The 23,412-nt window shown below is 45.2% G+C and overlaps 1 protein-coding gene across 4 annotated transcripts in view; it reads left to right on the forward strand.

Annotated features, from left to right (window-relative positions):
* Positions 1 to 62: 62 nt before the first annotated feature.
* Positions 63 to 23,412, forward strand: part of poldip2 (polymerase (DNA-directed), delta interacting protein 2) — a 52,163-nt gene continuing 28,813 nt past the window's right edge. For all 4 annotated transcript variants that reach the window (XM_041197099.1, XM_041197098.1, XM_041197100.1 and 1 more), the window contains exons 1-9: positions 63 to 212; positions 3,740 to 3,821; positions 4,891 to 4,988; positions 6,348 to 6,447; positions 7,460 to 7,535; positions 8,455 to 8,562; positions 12,972 to 13,108; positions 18,677 to 18,703; positions 20,744 to 20,869. In XM_041197099.1, the coding sequence (XP_041053033.1) occupies positions 79 to 212; positions 3,740 to 3,821; positions 4,891 to 4,988; positions 6,348 to 6,447; positions 7,460 to 7,535; positions 8,455 to 8,562; positions 12,972 to 13,108; positions 18,677 to 18,703; positions 20,744 to 20,869 (888 nt within the window). In that variant the 5' untranslated portion in view covers positions 63 to 78. The remainder of the gene's footprint in view (positions 213 to 3,739; positions 3,822 to 4,890; positions 4,989 to 6,347; positions 6,448 to 7,459; positions 7,536 to 8,454; positions 8,563 to 12,971; positions 13,109 to 18,676; positions 18,704 to 20,743; positions 20,870 to 23,412) is intronic.

Genomic DNA, 23,412 nt, shown 5'->3' on the forward strand with positions numbered 1-23,412 from the left:
CAGGCGGGAGTGACGACACAGGAGGGCGGGCTCGGCTCGGCTCGTTTCCCTCCCCCGAGCACAGGCCGCTCAGCGTCGATGGCGGCCCCGGGCCTGAGACGTTGCCTTTTGGCGTTGGCCACAAGCGCCGCAGTCCGGCTCCGGACTTTGGCCGCCTGCTCGGCCTGTGGTATCGGCCAACGGCAGCAACACACCCGGCTCCTCTCATCCAGGTAAAGGGGAGAGGGACTGAGCGCGGGCACCGCGGAGCCTCACACCCCTTGCCCTCCCACCCTGCCCACCCCTTGCCCCCGTTGCCCCCCACACCCCTTGTTGCCCCCCATGTCTCCCCACAACCCTTGCCCCCCACCCTGCCCACCCGTTGCCCCCCACACCCCTTGCCCCCCATGTCTCCCCACAACCCTTGCCCCCCCACCCTGCCCACCCGTTGCCCCCCACACCCCTTGCCCCCCATGTCTCCCCACAACCCTTGCCCCCCCACCCTGCCCACCCCCTTGCCCCCCCACCCTGCCCACCCCCTTGCCCCCCCACACCCCTTGTCCCCCATGTCTCCCCACATCCCTTGCCCCCCACACCCCTTGCCCCCTGCCTCCACCCCTTGTGCCCCCCTCAGCTCTCTCCCTCCCCACCCGCCCCCCCTTGTTTCCCTCTTGACACACCTTTGCCTCCCCATGTTTCTTCTGAGATGTTTTGTGGAGTCATTAGTGTATAAATAATTAGTCTTGTGTTAAATTTTGTGAATGATGGCAGCTTGAATCATATACAGGACAGTCCCCTGTGTACATTCGCACACATCCAAACAGTCAATTACACGGACAGGACACAGCAAAACCACCAAGTTGAGTTGGTGGGTGGTGTTGGGGGAAGGGGAAGGGAAAGGGGAGGTGGCAGGCAGGGGTTGGAGGGAGGCAAGACCTGAAACCAGTGAGGGGTTCGGGGCTGGGTCTGGGTCAGAACACTGACCCAGGCAGGACTTGTGCCCTGCAATTACACAGGTAGAAGCCACAAGCCTAAAGTTTTTAAAGAAAAAACTTTACAGCCATTAATAATGGTCCATTACCAGAAAGGAAAAGTGAGTGCAGGCTGAGTCTGTTCTTAGGGTAACTTCACCCTTCCCTCTTTAGTAAAATGTTGATTTGGTGTGTTCTTGCAGACAGAATCAGCAGCACCCCATCACTATGTGAACAGTGTAAATGTGACCACACTTCAATAATCTTATGTGTACCCATCCTCATGCCATGTATACGCATGTTGCAATGTGTCAGAGGCAGACAGTGATATTTAACATTGCCAATACCACAGGAAAACACTTTTGGTAACCCCACAAACTGCTGTTGTAAAAACACAGGATCAAAGTTCAGCAAAAGCAAGACCATAAATCTAATCATTTAGTCTCACACAAACAGTTCACTTCCCCAACCTCACCACCTTTTCCAGTTGCCAGGAAGAATGTGGCCATTTTACTCAAAAGCTAAAATCTCTACACCCTCTTCAGCCATAGAAACCAATGAATGACATTATTCTCAGGACGTGGGTTTCGCTGGCAAGGCCAGCATTTATTGCCCATCCCTAGTTGCCCTTGAGAAGGTGAGCTGCCTTCTTGAACCACTACAGTCTGTGTGGTGTAGGTACACCCACAGTGCTGTTAAGAAGGGCGTTGCAGGATTTTGACCCAGCGACAGTGAAAGAACGGTGATATATTTCCAAGTCAGGATGGTGAGTGGCTTGGCGGAGAACTCCCATGTGGTGGTGCTCCCATGTGTCTGCTGCCCTTGTCCTTCTAGATGGCAGTGGTCATGGGTTTGGAAGGTGCTGTCTAAGGGGTCATGGTGAGTCCCTGCAGTGCATCTTGTAGATGGTACACATTGCTGCTACTGTGCGTCGGTGGTAGAGGGAGTGAATGTTTGTGGATGGGGTGCCGATCAAGCGGGGCTGCTTTGTCCTGGACGGTGTCCAGCTTCTCGAGTGTTGTGAGAGCAGCACTCGTCCAGGCAAGTGGGGAGTATTCCATCACACTCCTGACTTGTGCAGGATTCCTCCTCTCTCAACCTAGTTCAAGGGATGAAATTCCAAACTTTAATGTAGAAAGAGTGTGACCATTGAGTCAAGCTGACAGGGTAAGCTGATAATGTGTGACCACGAGATCTGATGCTTCTATGTCAGATCCAAATTTCGCAACAAAGTCAACAAACTTCACTTTCTGTTCACAAGGGAAACCTGTTTGCTGGAAATAACATTTAAAAATGAAATGATCCTGTATATCATGTGTAAACCTAAGTTGTGCTCCAACTCTTCCCCCCCACCTTAAAAAAAATAATTTAATAGGATGCTGTGCGTGTGCTTCTCTGAACTGTGACCATATCACCGAACAGCTGTGTAACCCCTTGGGGTTTGTGTCCTTCTACAAACATGTTAACCTGAAAATCTGTCCAGGAAAATATTCTTTATTTTTTAATCTTACAAGTTATTTTTAGACATTTGTTCTTTGGATGTGGGTGTTGTTGGCACAGCCAGCATTTAATGCCAACCTCTAATTGTCATCGAGAAGGTGGTGGTGAACTGCTGCAGTCCATGTGGTGTCGGTACACCCACAGTGCTGTTAGGGAGGGAGTTCCAGGATTTGGACCCAGGGACAGTGAAGGAACAGCCAAAATACATCCAAATCAGGATGAAATGTGACTTGGAGGTAATGTGTTCCTACAATGTAGCTGCTGCCATCCTCCTCTGGTAGACATCTCGGGAGAGGTGGATATGCCGTTGAAATGACCTTGATGAGTTGCTGCAGTTCATCCTGAACGTGCTGCATTATAGTGCGCTGGTGATGGGCAAGATGAATATTGAGACATGTGGCAGAGCTGAGATTTTCCCCCAGTGGGAGAGTGGGTGTATGGAATAAACCTCCAGGAAGCCAGTTAGTTTGTGAACAGTGGTACTTTTAAAGTGAGCTGGTCTGATATTTGTTGAGAAGGATGATCAAGTGAAATAGATTACCAGTACAGTTTGTTCAGAGGGAGAGGAAGGAAACTCATGTTCCTTGAGTGGGAGATGAATGGGTATCTGAGGAGAGTCCACAATTCAATAGTTAGATGTGAGCTGTGGATTGAGCAGATTGATGAGAGTCGAGCACTCTTTCCCACTATCATGTTGCTAAGATACTGCTGTTTGTGATTTGCTTTAGACACTTTGGCCCAACTTCAGTGAGTTTCATGTTCTCCAGAGTTTAGAGTAATGGGAGCTGTGCTCATTAAAACCGAATATTCTGAAGGAGTTGACAGTGTATATAATGAGAAATTGTTCCCCCAGCTGGGAATCTAGAACAAGTGGGACAGTCTCTGGGTAAGGGACCGATCATTTAGGACTGAGGTGAAGAGAAATTTCTTCATTCAAAGGATTGTAAACCTTTGGAATTTTCTATCCCAGAGGGCTGTGGATGTTCCATCATTGAATATATTTAAGGTTGGGATAGACAGATTTTTAGTGTCTCAGGGAATGAAGGGATATGAAGACCAGGCAGAAAAATGGAGTTGAAGCCCAAGAGCAGCCATGATTGTATTGAGGGGGAGCAGGCTCGATGAGCCGAATGGGCTGCCACTCCTTTTTCTTGTGTTATGGAGAAGGCAGTATCCTGTGCTATGGCTAAAGTGCAGCCCAATCAAGTGGTACATAGGCCTCTAATACTGCAGAGTCTCTGTCTTCTGGATTGGGCCCATTTTGAAATTGGACTTTTTCTGTCTTCCAGGAATCGCCCTGAAGGCAAAGTGTTGGAGCCAGTCGGAGTGTTTGAGGCACCCAAACAGCAGGGAAAATACGAAACAGGTCAGGTAAGAGATTGGATGAGGCTGCGAAGTGACTGCTGACCCCGGATGGGAGGGGGGATGAACCCTCCTTGGTGGCAGAAACAGACACTGCCAACTGCCCTCCCCCAGACGGGATGGGTGGGTGCTGGACGGACTGTCCCCTAGCCCTGGGATGGCAGGGCATCAGGCCCTCCCTTGGCCCCAGGGTGGTAGGGGGTCAGAACTTCCCCCTCCTCGGGTGTCTTGGTTCCTTCCCTCCCCCCGCTTTGGGGCCCCTGGATGTCGGGCTTGGGCACCTTCTCCCCCCTAAGGCCCCTGGGGGGGTGGACTCTCGCTGTGACATTCACCTCACTAATGGGACAGGCTGCTGGGAGCTGCTCTTGGACAGGGAGCTACTGCTGTGACTGTTTTCAGTTTTTTTTTCTGTCCTCGCTCCTCCTGCAGTGAGGCGACTTGAATCCATAATTCACCCTGAGTTATAAGCTGAAATCTCTTTCCTTTTCTCTCTCTGTTGGGAACTCAAACCTCCTTCTGCCTCACTCTGCAGCATTGAATTGTGAACACAAACATTTGCTGCTTGTGTGTGCACTTTGTGGGATTGTACAAAATGAGCTGTCCTCTTCCTTTTCTTGGCATACAGGAAAAGCATAGAAGATTCTGAGAGTACTTGATAGGGTGGATGTTGGGAGAATCTAGAATTAAAGTTCACAGTTTTAGGATAGGAAGTTCAGCAGTTTAGGACTAAGATGAGTAAGTTCTTCCCTCTCGGAGTTGTGAATCTTTGGAATTCTCTGTCCCCGGGCCTGTGGATTCTCAGTCAGAGTATATTGAAGGCTGATGTAGATAGATTTTTGGACATTTGGGGAAATCAAAGGATATGGGGATCAGGCAGAGAAGTGGAGTTGATATCTAAGATCACCCTTGATCATATTGAATGGCAGAGCAGGCTCATGGGGCCAAATAGCCTATTCCTGTACCTCTTATGTTGTTATGCTTAGACCTGAATTGTAGCTCTGGGTGATGGCTGCAATGGTGTAGCTTTATCTTGGATTACTGGAGCAGTCTCTGACCTTTTCTTGTCCTCTCCCTGTAGCTATTTCTGCATAGCGTGTTTGGTTACCGAGGGATAGTCCTATTCCCCTGGCATGCCAGGCTATATGACCGAGATGTAGCATCTTGCAGTTCTGACAGGTAAGGGATGAATGTCCTTGAATCATCTTTGTTACTGGTTTTACCTTACTCATTAAACTTAAAGATTAAAGCTGGTGGGTGGTTTATCAGGATTCCCACATGATTCACTCGTTTTCATTGGATTTTATTTCCCTGTTAAGGTGCATTCAATTTAATTGAATTGTGTCACACTTTATCCACAGCCTAATGCATTATCCTCATGGACAAACATTGAGCTTATCCCTGGGTGTTATATGCATGGGTTTGGAAGTCCCTGTCTTGAAGTACCAGGACTCTGAGCTCACACATTGAATAACTTGACCAATAGACCAGAGTATTTTGTATCTGTATTTGATTGGCTGCTGTGAGCCACGGTGGTGCCAGGCACATTATATTCAACCTGGCCCATCCCTGGGATCAGCTGGTTAAGGTGGTGAGTAGCAGAGCCATTTAGACCAGGAATGTCCCAGGTTCGACCATGTTATGTGGCAGTTAGTGGAGGATGTGCTACAATTGCCTTGAATGATGTCAATGAAGCTCCGTCACAGCAATGAGTAACCACCTTCAGGAGGGAGGAGAAACTACTGAGGATAGAAAGTGGCATGTGTAATTGTGTGCTAAGTAGCAGGATGTGGGGTGGCGCAGCATGGAGCCCAGTCCATACCCTGGTGGGGAGGGGTATGGAATCCAGTCCAGCCCGAGTGGGCAGGGGCGTTGGGGTCAGCATGGAGCCTAGTCCATGCATAGTGCGGTGTGTTGCGTAAGTGGAGCCAGCACAGAGCCCAGTTGCTAGTTTTGGGAACTGGTGCGTTTTGCCAAGGACTCTGGAGGTCACTGCCTAGTTTGACTGGCAGGGTCAGATGGTGCTGCTGTAACCATTTACAAAAGAGGGAATGAAATGAGGCTGAACAATTTGTTTCAAAATTGATATTAAACATTTGCCCTGAGAATTTCTCCCAGTTGGCTACTGTGACTTTAACAGAAGTTTGGCAAATCCCAGGGGAGGGTTTCTGCTGAAGTTATGCTGGTTGATTGGGAAAATCCAGCAGGAACTCTGGGCACTGGGGTTTGTAATCCTTTAAGTGAGACTACATCATTGTTTCAGGGACACGAGGGAATCTTGTCCTTTCTCTAATTACTTTCACCATGATTCCCATTGTTTTGAAATGTTTTTTCCGTGTTTCCCAATCCCTGACCTATGCTTCAGTCTGCCTTATAATCTTCTGCCCTGTTTGTTCAGAGCACTGCTATGGAGGTGTATCTGTACAACTCGTTGCTGTTTGAAGTGGGAGCAGGCAATGTCACGAGTTTAATATTCCCCAGCTGCATGCTGCAAATGACTGAACTAACCTCTTGTGTCTCTCTCTCTCTCCCCCTCAGTAAAACAGAAAACTCAGGAACTCAAGGTTCCAAAGAGGTCAAAGGCAAAACTCACACCTACTACCAGGTGTTGATCGATACCAGGGACTGCCCTCATATAGTAAGTGTGAGGGCCTATGCACCAGCAATGGGAGAGGGTGGAGGGGATTACTTATCCAGAACTGCTCTTTTCTTCTCCGCCGATGCTGCCAGACCTGCTGAGTTTTTCCAGGTAATTCTGTTTTTGTTTTGGATTTCCAGCATCCGCAGTTTTTTTGTTTTTATCTCTGTTCTGCCAGAGGTTTGTTTGTGGGAAGGTATATTATGAAAAGGCTAACAGGTAACTTTGTGACTCTCCGAGGGAACCCTGAATGATGGAAAGTTTCCAGAATGTTCTCAACTACAGAAGAATCCCCTCATGATCTGTGGGCTGCAAGTTGAAGTCTTTTGTGAGGCAGAAGAGAGAGAATTGTTAGATTTTTTTTCCTGAACATGGTACTTCATATTTATGTATAAATTGTCCAATCACTCCTGATGTCTCAGTGCAGGTAAAGGCACTGGCCAGTGGTACTGTGGCATAGAGAAGAGAGAGATCCCAGGAACTGGGTTAGTTTCTGTTGGCCAGGGCTCCTGCTGCTGATAATTTTTCAGTGTCCCCTGACAAGTACCAGTGTACTGAGCAAGTGAGGCTTGGGTTTGATGTTCCATCCACTGGATTATCCAACCATGTGCCCTTTGTGGATTTAAACAGAAAGACAGACGTCATGAGTGAAGTACAGAGGAACGAGCAGCATCTGAGGAGCTGTAGCCCTGTGCCTCAAGGAAGAGGAGGAGAATCGGGTGGGGCTGGGTGAGAATTAGTGCTATAGAGAGATTTGTGGGTGTTGGGGGAATGTGAGAATTGGGCTGAGGAATGTATTGTGGATGGGAGGGAATGAGTCCTTGTTGGATTCAGTTTGCAACACAGTGGGGAGACCTGAATTAACAAAGGGGCAATTATTATGTTTTTGTTGTTGCATTCAGCTGGTGTTGGGCTGGTGTTAGTAACCTTTGATACACCATTAACAGTAAGCTCAGCTGCTATTACTTTGTATTTGGCTCCTAGTGACTGAATGTGTGTTTTTCTGTTGTAGTCTCAGAGATCACAGACTGAAGCAGTGACCTTTCTCGCTAATCATGATGACAGCAGAGCCCTTTACGCTATTCCAGGTAAAATGGTGTCCTTTTGTTTGTGGTGCAAAAGCAGGAGGGCCCAAGGTTTCATCATAGATTTTATATCACTATTATTAAGTAAGCTGAAATCAACTAAGTTGCTTTGGTAGCCCAGACTAGTGAAGGAAAATTGTCCAGGTTTTCCATTCCTGGTTTCCCTCCAGACCATTGTTGGACGTTGTGTCAGAACAGTATCAGGCTCAACTGTGACGAACCTCTGCCACCTAGGTCTTATATGAGGAATGGTCACAGGAGAGACACTGGAGACCATCATCCTTGGATCTGTAAGCCAGCAAAGAATCAGCACCTCCATAAACTTGCATTCATCCAAAACTCTGCTGCCCGTGTGCTAACTCACACCAAGTCCCATTCGCCTATCACCCCTGTGCTTGCTGACCTACATTTGTTCCTGGTCCAGCACTGCCCCAATTTTAAAATTCTCATCCTTGTTTTCAAATCCCTACAGCCAATCAGCCCTCTGAGATCTCTGCACTCCTCCAATTCTGGCCTCTTGTGCATCCCCAATATTAATCACTTCACCATTAGCAATTGTGTCTTCAGCTGCCCAAGATCTGCAATTCCCTCCCCAGACCTCTCCACCTTGAGACACTCCTTCAAGTTTACTCTTTGACCAACCTTTTGGTCACCTATCCTTTTATCTCCTTTTGTGGCTCATTGTTAAATTTTCTTTGACATTCCTGTGAAGCACCTTGAGAGGTTTTGCGCCATTAACGGTACTATATAAATATAAGTTACAGGCGAGGTCTGAAAACTGCAGGAGTGATGGGATTCTGGTTTGCAAATATGGTTTTGGTGCAGTTGGAGGAATCTGCACAAAGTGAAACCATTGCGCATGTAATTCAGCACGTTTGCCAAAGGGTCTGTTTGTAAGGTATGAACATTTGTTTTGTGTTAGGTTTAGACTACGTGAGCCATGAAGACATCCTTCCTTACAGCTCCTCAGATAGAAGCCCCATTCAGCACGAGTTATTTGAAAGATTTCTCTCCTATGACCCTGCAAAAGGTATGTCAGCAATTAGTCTGCACACAGGCATATGTCTACTTTGCTGAGTTGTTTTCTTGCTTTTGATACTGAGAGTTTCTTTGTGTAATTGTCCAAAGAAGCTGCAGTTGTTTGATTTGCAGCATGTCGTATCGCTGTGGAATTTGTGGACACCAGATTGAAAATGAGGGAAGAAAGATGTGTATAAATGAGCAGGTCAGAAATGGGAAGGGCAGAAATGATTTCCCTAAACTGTTTACTGAGGTATTTCAGCTTGGCCCAGTTTGGGCTGCTGTTTACCCTGCCCACCCAGAGTCAAAAGGTTATGGGTTCAAACCCCACCCTGGAACTAGAGCAAATACTCCTATCAGACATTTCAGGGCAGCACTGCACTGTTGAGTGCAAGGACCAGGGTCGGGGCAGGGCTGCACTGTTGGGGAGGGCGGGGCGGGGCTGCACTGTTGGGGAGGGCAGGGCAATTAAGACATTAAACCAAGGCACTGTTACCTGCTTACGTTGATCTAACAATGCCCATGGATTTCAAAGACCTGGATTCAGCGGGTGTCCAAGTCAGCATTCCCCCCTCAAGAATGTCATTCCAAGTGCTCAGCAAAGGACTTAATTTCATACCCCTATGCCCTCACCTTAATGAATTTCGGGCTCGGCACGCTGCTGAACTCTTCTTCCGCCGTCTTCGTCTCCGGGCTCACTTCTTTGGGCAGGAGTCCTCTCCCCGTTCAACGGATCCTTTCACCCATCTCCAATATTCTCCCTTCACCTGGACCCCTCCCTCTGGATTCTTACCTTCTCTTGATCTTTTCATTGAGAACTGTCGGCGCGAAATTAGTCGTCTCAATTTCTCTGCTCCTGTCACCCATTCTAATCTCTCTCTCGCTGAACTTACTGCACTCCATTCTCTCAGGTCCAACCCTGACATCGTCATCAAACCCGCCGACAAGGGTGGTGCTGTTGTTGTCTGGCACACTGACCTCTACCTCGTGGAGGCTGAGCGTCAACTCACAGACACTTCCTCCCACCTCTCCCTGGACCATGACCCCACCAGTGAACATCAAGCCATTGTTTCCAGTACTGTCACTGACCTCATCTCCTCTGGGGATCTTCCTCCCACAGCTTCCAACCTGATAGTCGCCCAACCTCGGACAGCCCGCTTCTACCTCCTACCCAAAATCCACAAACAGAACTGTCCCAGCAGACCGATCGTCTCAGCTTGCTCCTGCCCCACAGAACTCATCTCTCATTATCTTGACTCCCTTCTCTCTCCCCTTGTCCAGTCCCTTCCCACCTACATCTGTGATTCCTCTGACACCTTAGGTCACATCAACAATTTCCAGTTCCCTGGCCCCAACCGCTTCCTCTTCACCATGGACGTCCAATCCCTCTACACCTCCATCCCCCACCAGGATGGTCTGAGGGCCCTTAGATTCTTCCTCGAACAGAGGCCCGAACAATCTCCATCCACCAGTACTCTCCTCCGTCTGGCTGAACTTGTTCTCACACTAAACAATTTCTCCTTCAACTCCTCTCACTTCCTCCAAATAAAAGGTGTGGCTATGGGTACCCGCATGGGCCCCAGCTATGCCTGTCTCTTTATGGGGTATGTGGAACATTCCTTGTTCCAGTCCTACTCCGGCCCCCTTCTACAACTCTTTCTCCGGTACATCGATGATTACTTCGGTGCTGCTTCGTGCTCCCGTCGGGACTTGGAAAAACTTATTAATTTTGCTTCCAATCTCCACCCCTCCATCATTTTCACGTGGTCCATCTCTGACACTTCCCTTCCCTTCCTTGGCCTCACTGTCTCAGTCTCTGGTGATAGACTGTCCACCAATATCCATTACAAGCCTACCGACTCCCACAGCTATCTCGACTACAGCTCCTCACACCCCGCTTCTCGTAAGGACTCCATCCCATTCTCACAGTTCCTTCACCTCCGTCGCATCTGTTCCGATGATGCTACCTTCAAAAACAGTTCCTCTGACATGTCCTCCTTCTTCCTTAACCGAGGTTTTCCACCCACAGTCGTTGACAGGGCCCTCAACTGTGTCCAGCCATCTCCCGCGCATCCGCCCTCACGCCTTCTCCTCCCTCCCAGAAACATGATAGGGTCCCCCTTGTCCTCACTTATCACCCCACCAGCTTCCGCATTCAAAGGATCATCCTCCGCCATTTCCACCAACTCCAGCATGATGCCACTACCAAACACATCTTCCCTTCACCCCCACTGTCGGCATTCTGTAGGGATCGTTCCCTCCGGGACACCCTGGTCCACTCCTCCATCACCCCCTACTTCCCAACCCCCACCTATGGCACCATCCCATGCCCACGCAAAAGATGTAACACCTGCCCCTTCACTTCCTCTCTCCTCACCGTCCAAGGGCCCAAACACTCCTTTCAAGTGAAGCAACATTTCACTTGCATTTCCCCCAACTTAGTCTACTGCGTTCGTTGCTCCCAATGCGGTCTCCTCTACATTGGAGAGACCAAACGTAAACTGGGCGACTGCTTTGCAGAACACCTGCGGTCTGTCCGCAAGAATGACCCAAACCTCCCTGTTGCTTGCCATTTCAACACCCCACCCTGCTCTCTTGCCCACATGTCTGTCCTTGGCTTGCTGCATTGTTCCAGTGAAGCCCAACGCAAACTGGAGGAACAGCACCTCATCTTCCGACTAGGCACTTTACAGCCTTCCAGACTGAATATTGAATTCAACAACTTTAGGTCTTGAACTCCCTCCTCCATCCCCACCCCCCCTTCTGTTTTTTCCCCCTTCCTTTTGTTTTTTTCCAATAAATTATATAGATTTTTCTTTTTCCCTCCTATTTCCATTATTTTTAAATATTTTTTAATCTTTTATGCTCCCCCCACCCCCACTAGAGCTATGACTTGAGAGCCCTACCATCCACTCTTAATTAGCACATTCGTTTAGATAATATCACCAACTTCGACACCTATGTGTTCTTTTGTTCTGCCGTCTGTGACATCTTTTGATGATCTGCTTCTATCACTGCTTTTGCCTACAACCACACCACTTCTCTCTCTCTCTCTCTCTCTCTCTCTCTCTCTCTCTCCACCCCCCCCACCCCCCCACCTCGCCCACCTTAAACCAGCTTATATTTCAACCCTTCCTGGGATTCACCTTGTTCTGTCGAAGGGTCATGAGGACTCGAAACGTCAACTCTTTTCTTCTCCGCCGATGCTGCCAGACCTGCTGAGTTTTTCCAGGTAATTCTGTTTTTGCTTAATTGGCTGTTCAGTTCATTGCGGTTTGTGTGATCTCTCCTAGTTGATTGTTTATGTTAGTGCCCTTCTATAGTGATTAGTTGTATGATAAGTGCTGTGAGGTGTTTCTAGGAGGAGAAGTGATGAGGCTGTATATCAATGGAGGCTGTGAATGTAAATTTTCACAATGTGGGACAATAGTGCTGGGGAACTCCTTTCAGTTCAGGTATCCAGTGTTGCCAAAAAAACTTCCTGGATAGATATAACCAACTGTATAGAAGATGTTCTTTTCTTCTGCCCCGAAATTACACCTCTTCCCCCATCCTTACAGCAACCCTTATTGCATGCGATATGTTTCTACAGCCTACACCGGCCTCTCTGAAATTGCCAATTGGTGTCATGTTGGAGGCAATTTTGTGTGTTATGCTCATACCCAGTGGGAATTGAACTGAATATGCCCCAAGTTTAGTTCACATTGGACTATTTCAGCCTGCCTTTGCAGATGTGAAAAGCATAGGCTGGGATTATCCAGCCCTGTCCATGATAGGAATTGGGGCTCGAAAACTTAGAAAACAGCCAAACGGGGGGGACTGGAAAATCCCACCTATACTGTCTAACTGATTGTGCCATCCAGATCCCTTGAACAATTTCTTTACTTCTGTGTATTTGAATCTAGTGGAACAATCATTAACCTTAATAACTGGCTTTAATATTGTCCTATACAGTCCTCAGTGAAAGCCCCAGATTTGATCTCAGGTAAGTTAACATAACCAATCTCAGCCAGGGCAACAGGGACTTTAAATTAGCAGCGTCAGCTCTAAGCTAGGAGAGGAAAATCGGTCAGGTTAATCTCCTGGTCACTATCCAATAGAATCTTAGAACATTACAGCATCCTGCTCGCTTAGCATTAAGGGTTAAACTTGAGGAATGGGCAAGTGGGTGAATTAGAAGGCTGCAATACCTGTGGAAATACCCCAGCAAGTGTCAATACTTAAGAGCACCACCTTCTGAAGGGCAATTAAGGATGGACAATAAATGCTGGCCTTGCCAGTGACACTCAAATCCCGCAAATTAATTTTAAAAAGTGAGGAAACCGACTATTGTTCAGTTGGTTTTCAGTGTCTGATTGGTTTGTCCTGGTGATGTGGATCTGAATTTTAAATGTTGCACCATTTAACCACCACCCCCAGCTTTGCCATTTGTTGCCAGAGACACATTACGTGCCTGGCAGGAGAAGAACCATCCCTGGTTAGAGCTGTCTGATGTACATCGAGAAACGACAGAGAACATCCGGGTCACAGTTATACCCTTCTACATGGGCATGCGGGTAAGGCTATCTGCTCTGCTTGCAGGGCACACCAGTGTTTCCTAATGTTAATGCTAACAACGTCTGGTGAAACCCACTGATAAATTGAATATTTCCCCATTTTGCAGTTGCCAGTTTAGCGCACTGTTTATGAATGGGTTTTGTGTAAACTTGTTTTAAGTTGCAATTACACACCAGCTTTCTTTTTAAATGTAACTGCCCCGTATGATCCCAAATATCTGTGTAGCTCAGTATATACTGCAGGCATTGTCCAACCTATCCAACGATTGAGGTACTCACTTAACTGCTCATGTCAGGGGCCTGTGCTTGTTTCTCACTCTTGCACAGTAGTGACCGCTGGACCTGTCGTAGGATCACAGACTCATATGGCACAGAAGGAGACTACTTGACTCAGTGCCTATGTAGCTGTTTGAAAGAGTGTTGACATCTCCCTATGTTGATTTACATTTCATAGAATATGTGGCACAGAAACAGGCCATTCAGCCCAACCAGTCCATGCCAGTGTTTATGCTGCACGAGCCTCCTCCAACCTTTTCTCATCAAATCTACCATTGCAATCCTCGGTTCCCTTCTGCTTAATGGTTTGTTCATTTTCCCTTTAAATGCATCTCTATACTATTCACTTCAACCACTCTCTGTGGCAGCGAGTTCCACATTCTTACCACTCTCTGGGTAAAGAAGTTTCTTCTGAATTCCCTCTTGGATTTCTTGGTGACGGTTTTATTTTGATGGTCTCTACTTCTGCCCTTCCCCACAAGAGGAAACATTCCCTCTGTATCCACTCTTATCAAAACCTTTCAGAATTTTAAATACCTCTATTAGGTCATCCCTTAGCCTTTTTTTGAAGAGAGAAGAGCCCCAGCCTGTCACTCCTTTCCTGATGTTTATACCCACGTGTTTCTGGTATCCGTGTAAACCTTCTCCAGTGCCTCTATATCCTTTTTATAATATGGCGACCAGAACTGCACACAGCAGACTGTGTGTTCCAACCAAAGTTCTATACAGATTAAGGCTAGCTTCCCTACTTTTCAATTCTATCCCTCTAAAAATAAAATTTGGTGCTTGCTTTGCTTTTTTAAAATGGCCTTGCTAACCTGTCGCACGGTTTTTAACGATTCTTGTATTTGTGGTTGGAGATCCCTTTGATCCTCTACCCCACCTAGACTTGCACCTTCCAAGTAATAAGCGACCTCCCTCCTCTTACTACCAAAATGTACAAATTCATATTTATCTATGTTGAATTTCATTTGTCAATTATTTGTCTATTCTACAAGTTTATTAATGTCCCCCTGTAATTTTTTACAGCCCTTCCCAGAATTGGCTATCCTCCCCAGTTTGGTGTCATCCATAAATTTAGAAATTGTGTTTGTGAACAGCAGTGTTTCCAGCACTGATCCTTGTGGAACTCCACTTCTCACCTTCTGCCACTCTGAATAATGACCCTTTATTCCCACTCTCTGTTTTCTGTCTTAAACTGGCTAGCAATCCAGAGATAAAAACAAAAAAACTGCGGATGCTAGAAATCCAAAACAAAAACAGAATTACCTGGAAAAACTCAGCAGGTCTGGCAGCATCGGCGGAGAAGAAAAGAGTTGACGTTTCGAGTCCTCATTTAAAGTCATGGTCCATGTCCTCTTGCGCATGCAGCCACTGGGCATATTGAGCATCTTCATCTGCATCAGGGATTGAATGACCCATTTGAAGGGTCATGAGGACTCGAAACGTCAACTCTTTTCTTCTTCGCCGATGCTGCCAGACCTGCTGAGTTTTTCCAGGTAATTCTGTTTTTGTTTTGGCTAGCAATCCAGTCTGCCACTTGTCCCCTGACTCCACATTCTCTGACCTCGTTTGTTAATCTATTGTGGCACATCTTATCAAAGGCCTTTTGAACATCCAGATAAATTGCATCTACTGCATTATCATTGTCCACTTTCTGTTACCTCCTCAAAAATTCAGTTTGTTTGGTCGAACAAGATTTTTCCTTTTAAAATCCATGCTGGCTATTCATTATTATATTTCTCATTTCTAGATGTTCTTCTATTCCCTCCTCTAGTAAGGATTCCATTATTTTTGTACCACTGATGTTAAGCTGATGGTCGATAATTACCTGGAAATGTTCTGTCCCCCTTCTTAAATATAGGATTTACATTGGCTATCCTGCCAATCCTATTGCACGATATCTTTTTTTAAGGAGTTATTAAATATGATTAGTAACACCTTTGCTGGACCTTCCCCAGATTCTTTTAAAAAAAACAAGGATGCGATCCATTTGGTCCAGGGCTTTGACCCCTGGGTCTGTTTAGTTTATTCAATACATACCTTTTTGAAATGCGCTCATCTCATTGTTCATCTCATTATTCAACATCATGTTTATCTCCCTGATAAATTACCGAAGTGTAATAATTATTTAATATTTCTGCAATTCTCTATCTCTTAATGGTCCTATTCTCATCACAGGTTGCGTTTTATATTGATGTGCCTGTAAAATATTTTGCTTTTTTTCTATGTTCCTTGAAAACTTAATTTCATAGTTTATCTTTGCTTTAGTCTTTTTTTTTTTACTTCTCTCCTTGTTTCTTCATATTCTCCCTCATCATGCACTCCTTGCTGTCTACGCATTTAATGTTTGCCTCTTTCCTAACCCTCAGTTGTTTCCTTATGTCTTTATACATCCACAGAGCCTCACTAGTGTTTAATTTACTCTTTCCTTTTAGCGGAATATATTTTTCCTGCACTCTGAAAACCATTTTATCTATTTCTCATTGTTCTTCTGCATCGTTGTTTGCCAATATTGTTGCCATTTTATTTTCCCAAGTTGTATTCTGAGCCCCTGAAGATCAGCTTTTCTCCAATCTGTCAACTTGATCTTCTTCACTGTTATGTCCTTCAGAACTATCATCTTAAAGCATATTATATTATGGTCACAATAGCCTAGATGTTCCCCTGTTTTTACTTCTCTTAGCTGCTCTGGTTCATTCCCCATTACTAGATCTAATAGTGAATTTTCCCTTGTTGGGCTTTTTAAATATTGAGTTAGAAAAGAGTCCAGTACACATGGCAGAAAGTTAATTTCTTTACATGGATTTACAAAAAGGAAATCCTATTTGGCAAAAATTTTTTGAGGGTGCAACTAGTAGGGTAGTTAAAGGGGAACCAGTATCGGTAGTTAAAGGGGAACCAGTAGATGCATTATGCTTGGATTTGATGGAGATACGAAGCATGGTGGGAATGCAAGCTGTGAGGAGGACACAGGCTGCAAAGAAATAAAAACAGTAAGTGGGAAACAAGACAGGTGGAATGTCATGTGGGAAAGTGTGAGGTTATTTACTTGGTTTGGATGAATAGAAAAGCAAAATATTTTTTAAAAGATGTGAAACTTGTAAATGGTGCTTTTCAGAGAAACTTGAGTGTACTACTACAAGAAACACAAAAGGTTAGCATGCAGGTACAGCAAGCAATTAGGAAAGCAAGTGGCATGTTGGCCTTTATTGCAATGGGACTGGAATACAGGAATAAAGAAGTCTTGCTACAATAGTATGGGGTTTGGTGAGACCACAACTAGAATACCATGCAATTTTGATCTCAATATCTAAAGGAGGATATATTTGCATTGAAGGTGGTACAGTGCAGGTTCACTAGATTGGTCCTTGGGATTGAGAGGGTTGCCCTATGATAGACTGAGTAAATTGGGCCTCTACTCTCTGGAGTTTAGAAGATTGGGAGGTGATTTCATTGAAGCATATAAGATTTTGATGGGATTTGACAGGGTAGATACTGAGATATTATTTCCCCTGGTTGGGGAACCTAGAACAAGGAGCACACTTTCAGGATAAGGGACTGATCATTTAAGGACTGAGATGAGAAATTTCTTCACTCAAATGGTTGTGAATCTTTGGAATTCTTTGCTGCAAGAAGGTTGTGAATGCACTATCGTTGAATATGTTTAAGACTAAGATATATAGTCTCTCAGGGAATCGGGGGATATGGGGAGCAGGCAAGAAAGTGGGGTTGAAGCCCAAAAGCAGCCATGATCATATTGAATGGTGGAGTGGGCCCGATGGGCTGTATGGCCTACTCGTGTTCCTATCTCTTATGTTACCTGCCTCTTCTGTCCAATTAATACAGGCATCAGGGTAGTTGAAATCCCCCATAATTTTTTTTTTTTACTCGATTCCCTAATTTGTCTGCATATTTCTTCCTCCTCCACCTCAGTGTGATGGATACTTTATGTTTTCTCTATCCATATAGATTCTATTTTGTAATGCTGATGGCTATGTCCCTTTTTTCTACTGTTGTGTATCTTGAATATATATATTTACTTCACCCTATCTTTTCCCTTGCTATCTTTTTGAAGTATGTTATACCCTGCAATGTTTATTTTCCGGTCCTGACTTTTCTGTGGCAGCAGATTTATGGTGGTGAATGTTAATGATTTGGGAATGTTCTAAATGGAGAATATCTTTTAAAAATGCTTTTTAAATCCCCGGTCAATTTGGGATGTAATATTTCTTACTGTATTAAAAGAACAAAATTTGGTATGTGTTGGTCGAGGAACCAGTAGGACAAGAGCAGCATTTTTAGAACTTGTAATGTGAAAAATGTCCCATGAAACTTCACTGAGGAGATAGATGGTGGAACAGAAGTTGAGCCATGTGGAGGTGACTGAAAGTTTAATCAAAACTGTTCCAGCACATCCCTGGCTGGCCCCTCATCTTCCATCCTCCATAAACCCGAACTCATCCAAAACTCTGCTGCCAATATCATAACTCACCAAGTCCTGTTCACCCATCACCTTTGCTCGCTGGCCTACATTAACTCCTGACAGTTGAGCAATGTATCAATGTAACATTTTAAAATTCTTTTTAAAGCTCTTAGCCTTATTTTCAAATCCCTCCATGGCCTTGCTCATCCTATCTCTGCAATTTCCTCCATCTCCACAACTGTCTGAGATCTCTGCGCTCTTCCCATTCTGACCTTTTGTGCATCCCCAATTTTTAATCACCTCCACCAATGGTGGCTGTGCCTTCAGGTGCCTGGACCCTAAGGTCTGGAATTCCCCTCTTAAACCTTTCTGCCTTCCTCTCCTTTTAAAGATGCCCCTTAAAATCTGTCTCTTTGATCAGGCTGTTGGGCATCTATCCTAATGTGGCCCAGTTTCATGTTTTGTTTGATAATGCTCCAGTGAAGTTCCTTGGTTCTGTTTGCTCTGTTAAAGTTACTGATGTTTGGCAAACAGTGTGACAGGATGGAGATAGTTGTGGGGTTGAGGCAGGTAATGGAGAGGGAAGGGTTGAGTGCCATTGCACGTGTAAAAAGCTGCCTGTCCCCTGAGGCAGGAATGTCTAGTGGCTGTTTGTTTATCCTTTGGATACTTTCACTGCTTCATAAATAACTTTGTAAAGGAATTTTACCACCTCAGTAATTGGGTTTGTGCATGTGAATGTTTGAGTGCAAAGAAGATGCAGTTTGTAGCATTGCTGCTGTGGAACTGAGACTCCTATGTAATTATTGTAAACTGTTTTCAAAGATTGTTCACTCAAATTCTTACAATATCCAATTAAATTACAGGAAGCACAGAATTCCCATGTGTACTGGGTAAGTACTGCTCACTCTTTATCATGATTCATGTAGTTAATGCTCATTGAATATTTTACTACATATTACTGCTAAACTAAACTGGGGATTGAAGCCATTACACTGTAGGGATGATGTTGCATACAAGCACATGGGCTTTTCTCAGTTTTTTCCCCCCAACTTGGTGGTTGCTAGGTAGGGCAAAGGTTACGTTCACAAGGAGGAGTTTGGTTTCTGGGAGTGGGGAGGGGTAGAGTTTGCGGGGGACTAGAATTTGTTGGCGGGGGTGGGCTGGAAGAGGAGCTACTGGGAGAGGGGAGGAGGTGCAATATGAGACTACACCTAATTTTTCCTCAAGAGGCTGCAGTAATGGCTAATAGGTGAGGAAAAATGATTCCAGAGAGTGCATTCAGGGCTCCTGAATGGAATTGGGTTAATTTGCATTTTTGGAGCAGAGCATTGAAAATTTAACTAAGTAGTCTTTCTATACTCTTCCCCCTGTGATAACAATGACAAAAGTAGAAAATACTGCTCTATTTCTTAAGTCTGAAATCTCACTACATATGAAGAATGAAGAAAGATTATCTTATGAAGAAATGTTGGACATGTTGGGTGTTTACGATGGAGTTTAGTAGAATGAGAGGTGATCTTATTGAAATAGATAAGAGCTTGAGGGGATTTAATAGGGTGGATAGCGGGAGGATGTTTCCTCTTGTTGGGGAGACTGGAACCCAGGGGACATAGCTTAAGAATAAGAGGTCTCCCTTTTATGATGGAGATGAGAATTTTTTTTGAGGGTTAGTAGTCTGTGGAATACTCTTCCCCAGAGAGCAGTGGAGGCTGGGTCACTGAGTTTATTCAAGGCTGTGTGTGTTAGATTTTTGATGGACAAGGGAGTCTAGGGGTATTGGGGGGAGGTGGGGGGGGTTGCTGGTGCAGACTGGAAAGTGGAGTTAAGACCACAATCGGATCAGCCATGATCTTATTGGATAGCAGAGCAGGCTTGAAGGGCAGAATGACCTACTCCAGCTCTAAGTCCCATGTATCTATGTTCCAATGTACTCCAACCCTAGGTCAAACTCTGGCTGCTTTTCGCATGCAGTAACCTAATGGTATAACATGTATTTCCAGAAATATAAGAGCAGCTTGTACAGGTAGTCACACTAAGGCACATTCCCTTCTTGTAAATGGGTCACAGAATTTTAGTGGCACAGAAGGGGGCCATTCGGCCCATCATGCATGCACCGGTTCTCCAAATGAGTATTATGACCTAGTGCCATTGCCCTGCCTTTACCCAGCAAACCTGCACATTGTTTCTATTCAAATAATCATCTAATGCCTTCTTGAGTGCCTCAATTGAACCTGCCTCCACCACACTTCCAGGCAGTGCATTCCAGACCCGAACCATTTGTAAAAAATTTGGCAATGTTGGCAAATTTGGTAACCAAGAGTGGTGGTTAACTGTTATCACCCTTGAAGTCAAAGTGCTGCATTCCTCAAGTAGTCAATCAGTTTGACAATAAGATTTATTTTGGAAATTTATTGAACACTGTTATAATTGTGAAGAAATAGATTAAAAGGCAAAATATTCAGTGTAAATATAGTAAAAAGAATTTAATACAGGTCAGAGAAGCAAGTGCATGCCTTAGGGTATTTATTTGCTGCTTTTGCAAATCATTTTAAATCTGTTCCCTCTCATTCTTGATCCTTTTACGAGCAGGAACAGTTTTCCCCTATCCATTCTGTCTAGCCCCCTCATGATTTTGAACATGTTTATCAAATCTCCCCTTAGCCACCTTCTCTCCAAGGAGAACAGACCCAGCCTCTCCAATCTCTCTTCATAACTGAAGTTTCTCATTCCTGGAACTATTCTTGTAAACCCCTTTTGTGCTCTCTCCAATGTGTTCACATCCTTCCTATAATGTGGCGCCCAGAATTGTACACAATACTCCAGCTGAGGTCTTAACGAGTGTCCTACATAAATTCAACATAATCTCCCTGCTCTGACTCAATGATTCAGTCTGAGAGCCTGACTGTGGCCTGTCTTATTGTCTGTCTCAGTGGAGGTACTGTATTCGATTGGAGAACCTTGGGACAGAAGTTGTTCAGCTTCGGGAAAGGCACTGGAGGATCTTTAGTCTGTCCGGAACATTGGAGACAGTGCGAGGGAGAGGAGTTGTGGGCAGAGTAAGTACCAGTGCAACGCTGATTAATGTTTATGCTGTATTCCCACCACACTTTTATAATTATAGGTGGCCACCTCTGAGTCCTGTACAGAATGGAGCACAACCAGAGCTCCAGGTTTGTAATATTTAGAAGTATTAAGTACAGGAATGCACCGGAAGCTTGGACAATGGCTTGATGTGATTCCTATGAACTAACCCTGGACTTTGATCTAAATGTACCTTACAGGTAAATGTGAGGAATCGGGCGCTGAACAACAAACCATCCTGCTGTGCATTTAACCTCCTGTTGTTGCAAACAGTGAGAATGTAAATGAGCGGCATGAAAGTTTGAGTCAGCAGAAAAGTGGATTAAAATGTTAATGGGCAAAACTTACAGAAGCTGTCGCTGGACAATGGGTGCGCAGCCACCTCCAACCCTGTGGCATTGTGCTCAATATGCACAGCTATGCAATCAGCAGTCAGACAGCTACAGGCACCACACGTGCTCCTTTAACCAGCTGCAGTTTCTGTCAACCCTCTTTCCTCCTTATCAAATACACATCGCAAGTAGCAATGTATTTTTCTGCTCTTGCTCAGTTTATTGGGACAGCTATTTAGAAACTTCTAAATACTTTTAGAAAGAGAAGACTGAGGAGAGACCTGTTAGAGTTCTTTAATGCTGTGAAGGGGTTTCATAGGGTAGATGTAGGGATGTTTCTACTTGTGGGAACTGCAAAACTAGGGTCCATATGGTGAGAATGTGGAACTCGCTACCAGGAGTGGCTGAGGTGAATAACTTTATTTAACACTTGCCTCAGTGTCTCATACTGTGGAGGTGTTGCTTACCAAAATTTATTAGTGGATTTCCATTGAAAACTAAGCATGTTTTTTCAAGGAACTTAATGCAAGTATTTACAAAATACATAACAAGGGAGTCTGAGATACGAGGATGGAAAAGGACAGGATCAGGATGTGAAGGGTCAGTTTAGATTAGATGTTGGGAATTATTAAAATTTGTCCTTGGGATGTGAGCATCACTGGCAAGGCCAGCATTTGTTGTCCATCCCTAATTGCCCTTGAGAAGATGATAGCGAACCACTCTAAATCTCTGCAGTCCATGTGGTTTAGATATACTACAGTGCTTTTAGGGAAGAGGGGTTTCCAGGGTTTTGACCCAGTGACAGTGAAGGAATAGTAATTACAGTCCCAAGTCAGGATGTTTTGTGGCTTGGAGGGGAACTTGCAGGTGATAAAGTTCCCATGCATCTGCTTCCCTTGTCCTTCTAGGCGGTAGAGGTCACGGATTTGGAAGGTGCTTTTAAAGCCTTGATTTGCTGCAGTGCGTTTTGTAGATGGCACACACTGCTGCTACTGTGCGTCGGTGATAGAGAGAGTGAATGTTTAAGTTGGTGGATGGGTGCCTGTCAAGCGGGGTGCTTTGTCTTGGATGGTATTGAACTTATTTATCGTTGTTGGAAAGTCAGTCATCCAGACAAATGGAGAGTATTCCATCACATTCTGATCTATCCTTGTAAATGGTGGACAGTCTTTGGGGAGTCAGGAGGTGAGTTACTCAGTGCAGAATTCCCAGTGTCTGACCTGCTCTCGTTGGCACAGTGGTTATGCAGCTGATCCAGTTCAGTTACTAGTCAATGGTAACCCGCAGAATGTTTATAGTCAGGGATTCAGTGATGGTAGTGCCATTGACTGTTGAGGAGTGATGGTTTCTCTTGTTGGACATAGTCATTGCTTGATGCTGGTGTGGCGCAAGTGTTCCAATCCTAAATGCTGCACATTAACGTGGGCTGCTTCAGTATCTGAAGAGTCGCAGATGGTGCTGAACATTCCCATTCCTGACTTTATGATGGAGGGAAGGTTACTGATGAAGCAGCTGAAGATGGTTGGGACTAGGACACTACCCTGAGAAACTCCTGCAGGGATGTCCTGGGACTTTGGAGATTGGCTTCCAAACAACCAAAATTATCTTCCCTTGTGCTAGGTATGACTAACCAGTGGAGAGCCCCCCACCACCACCCTGATTCGCATGGACTTCAGTTTTGCTCAGGTTCCTTGATGTCATGTTTGACCAATTGCTGCCTTGATATCGAAAGCAGCCACTCTCACCTCATTGGTAAAATGTTCTCTACAACAGGGTGATTGAGCTAAAACAGGGCTCTTGGGAAGTGTGGCTGAGGCCAGTTAACTAGGTTCATTACAAGAGCAAATATTGCACTGGCAAAGCAATAGGGTTAGTATTCTGGGACAGCGGGTGTTGAAAGGCTGCCTTTACCTTGGTGGAAAGCTTGCATCCAGTTTTCCAGCACTGAAGTCATTCTTGTTCCACACACTAATTCAGCTGTTAACCCTTCAGAAGTGTCTGCATCTTCTTTACCATGCTGGTTTAGGATATAAATAAGGAGGTTATACTTCAGTTATACAGGGCATTGGTGGTACCACATCTTGAAAACTGTGTACAGTTTCAGCCTCCTTATTTAAGGAAGGATGTAAATGCATTGGAGGCGGTTCAAAGGAGGTTTACTAGATTGATACCTGGAATGAGTGGGC

This window comes from Carcharodon carcharias, chromosome 10, assembly GCF_017639515.1.
Source record: "Carcharodon carcharias isolate sCarCar2 chromosome 10, sCarCar2.pri, whole genome shotgun sequence".
Classification (NCBI taxonomy): Eukaryota; Metazoa; Chordata; class Chondrichthyes; order Lamniformes; family Lamnidae; genus Carcharodon; species Carcharodon carcharias.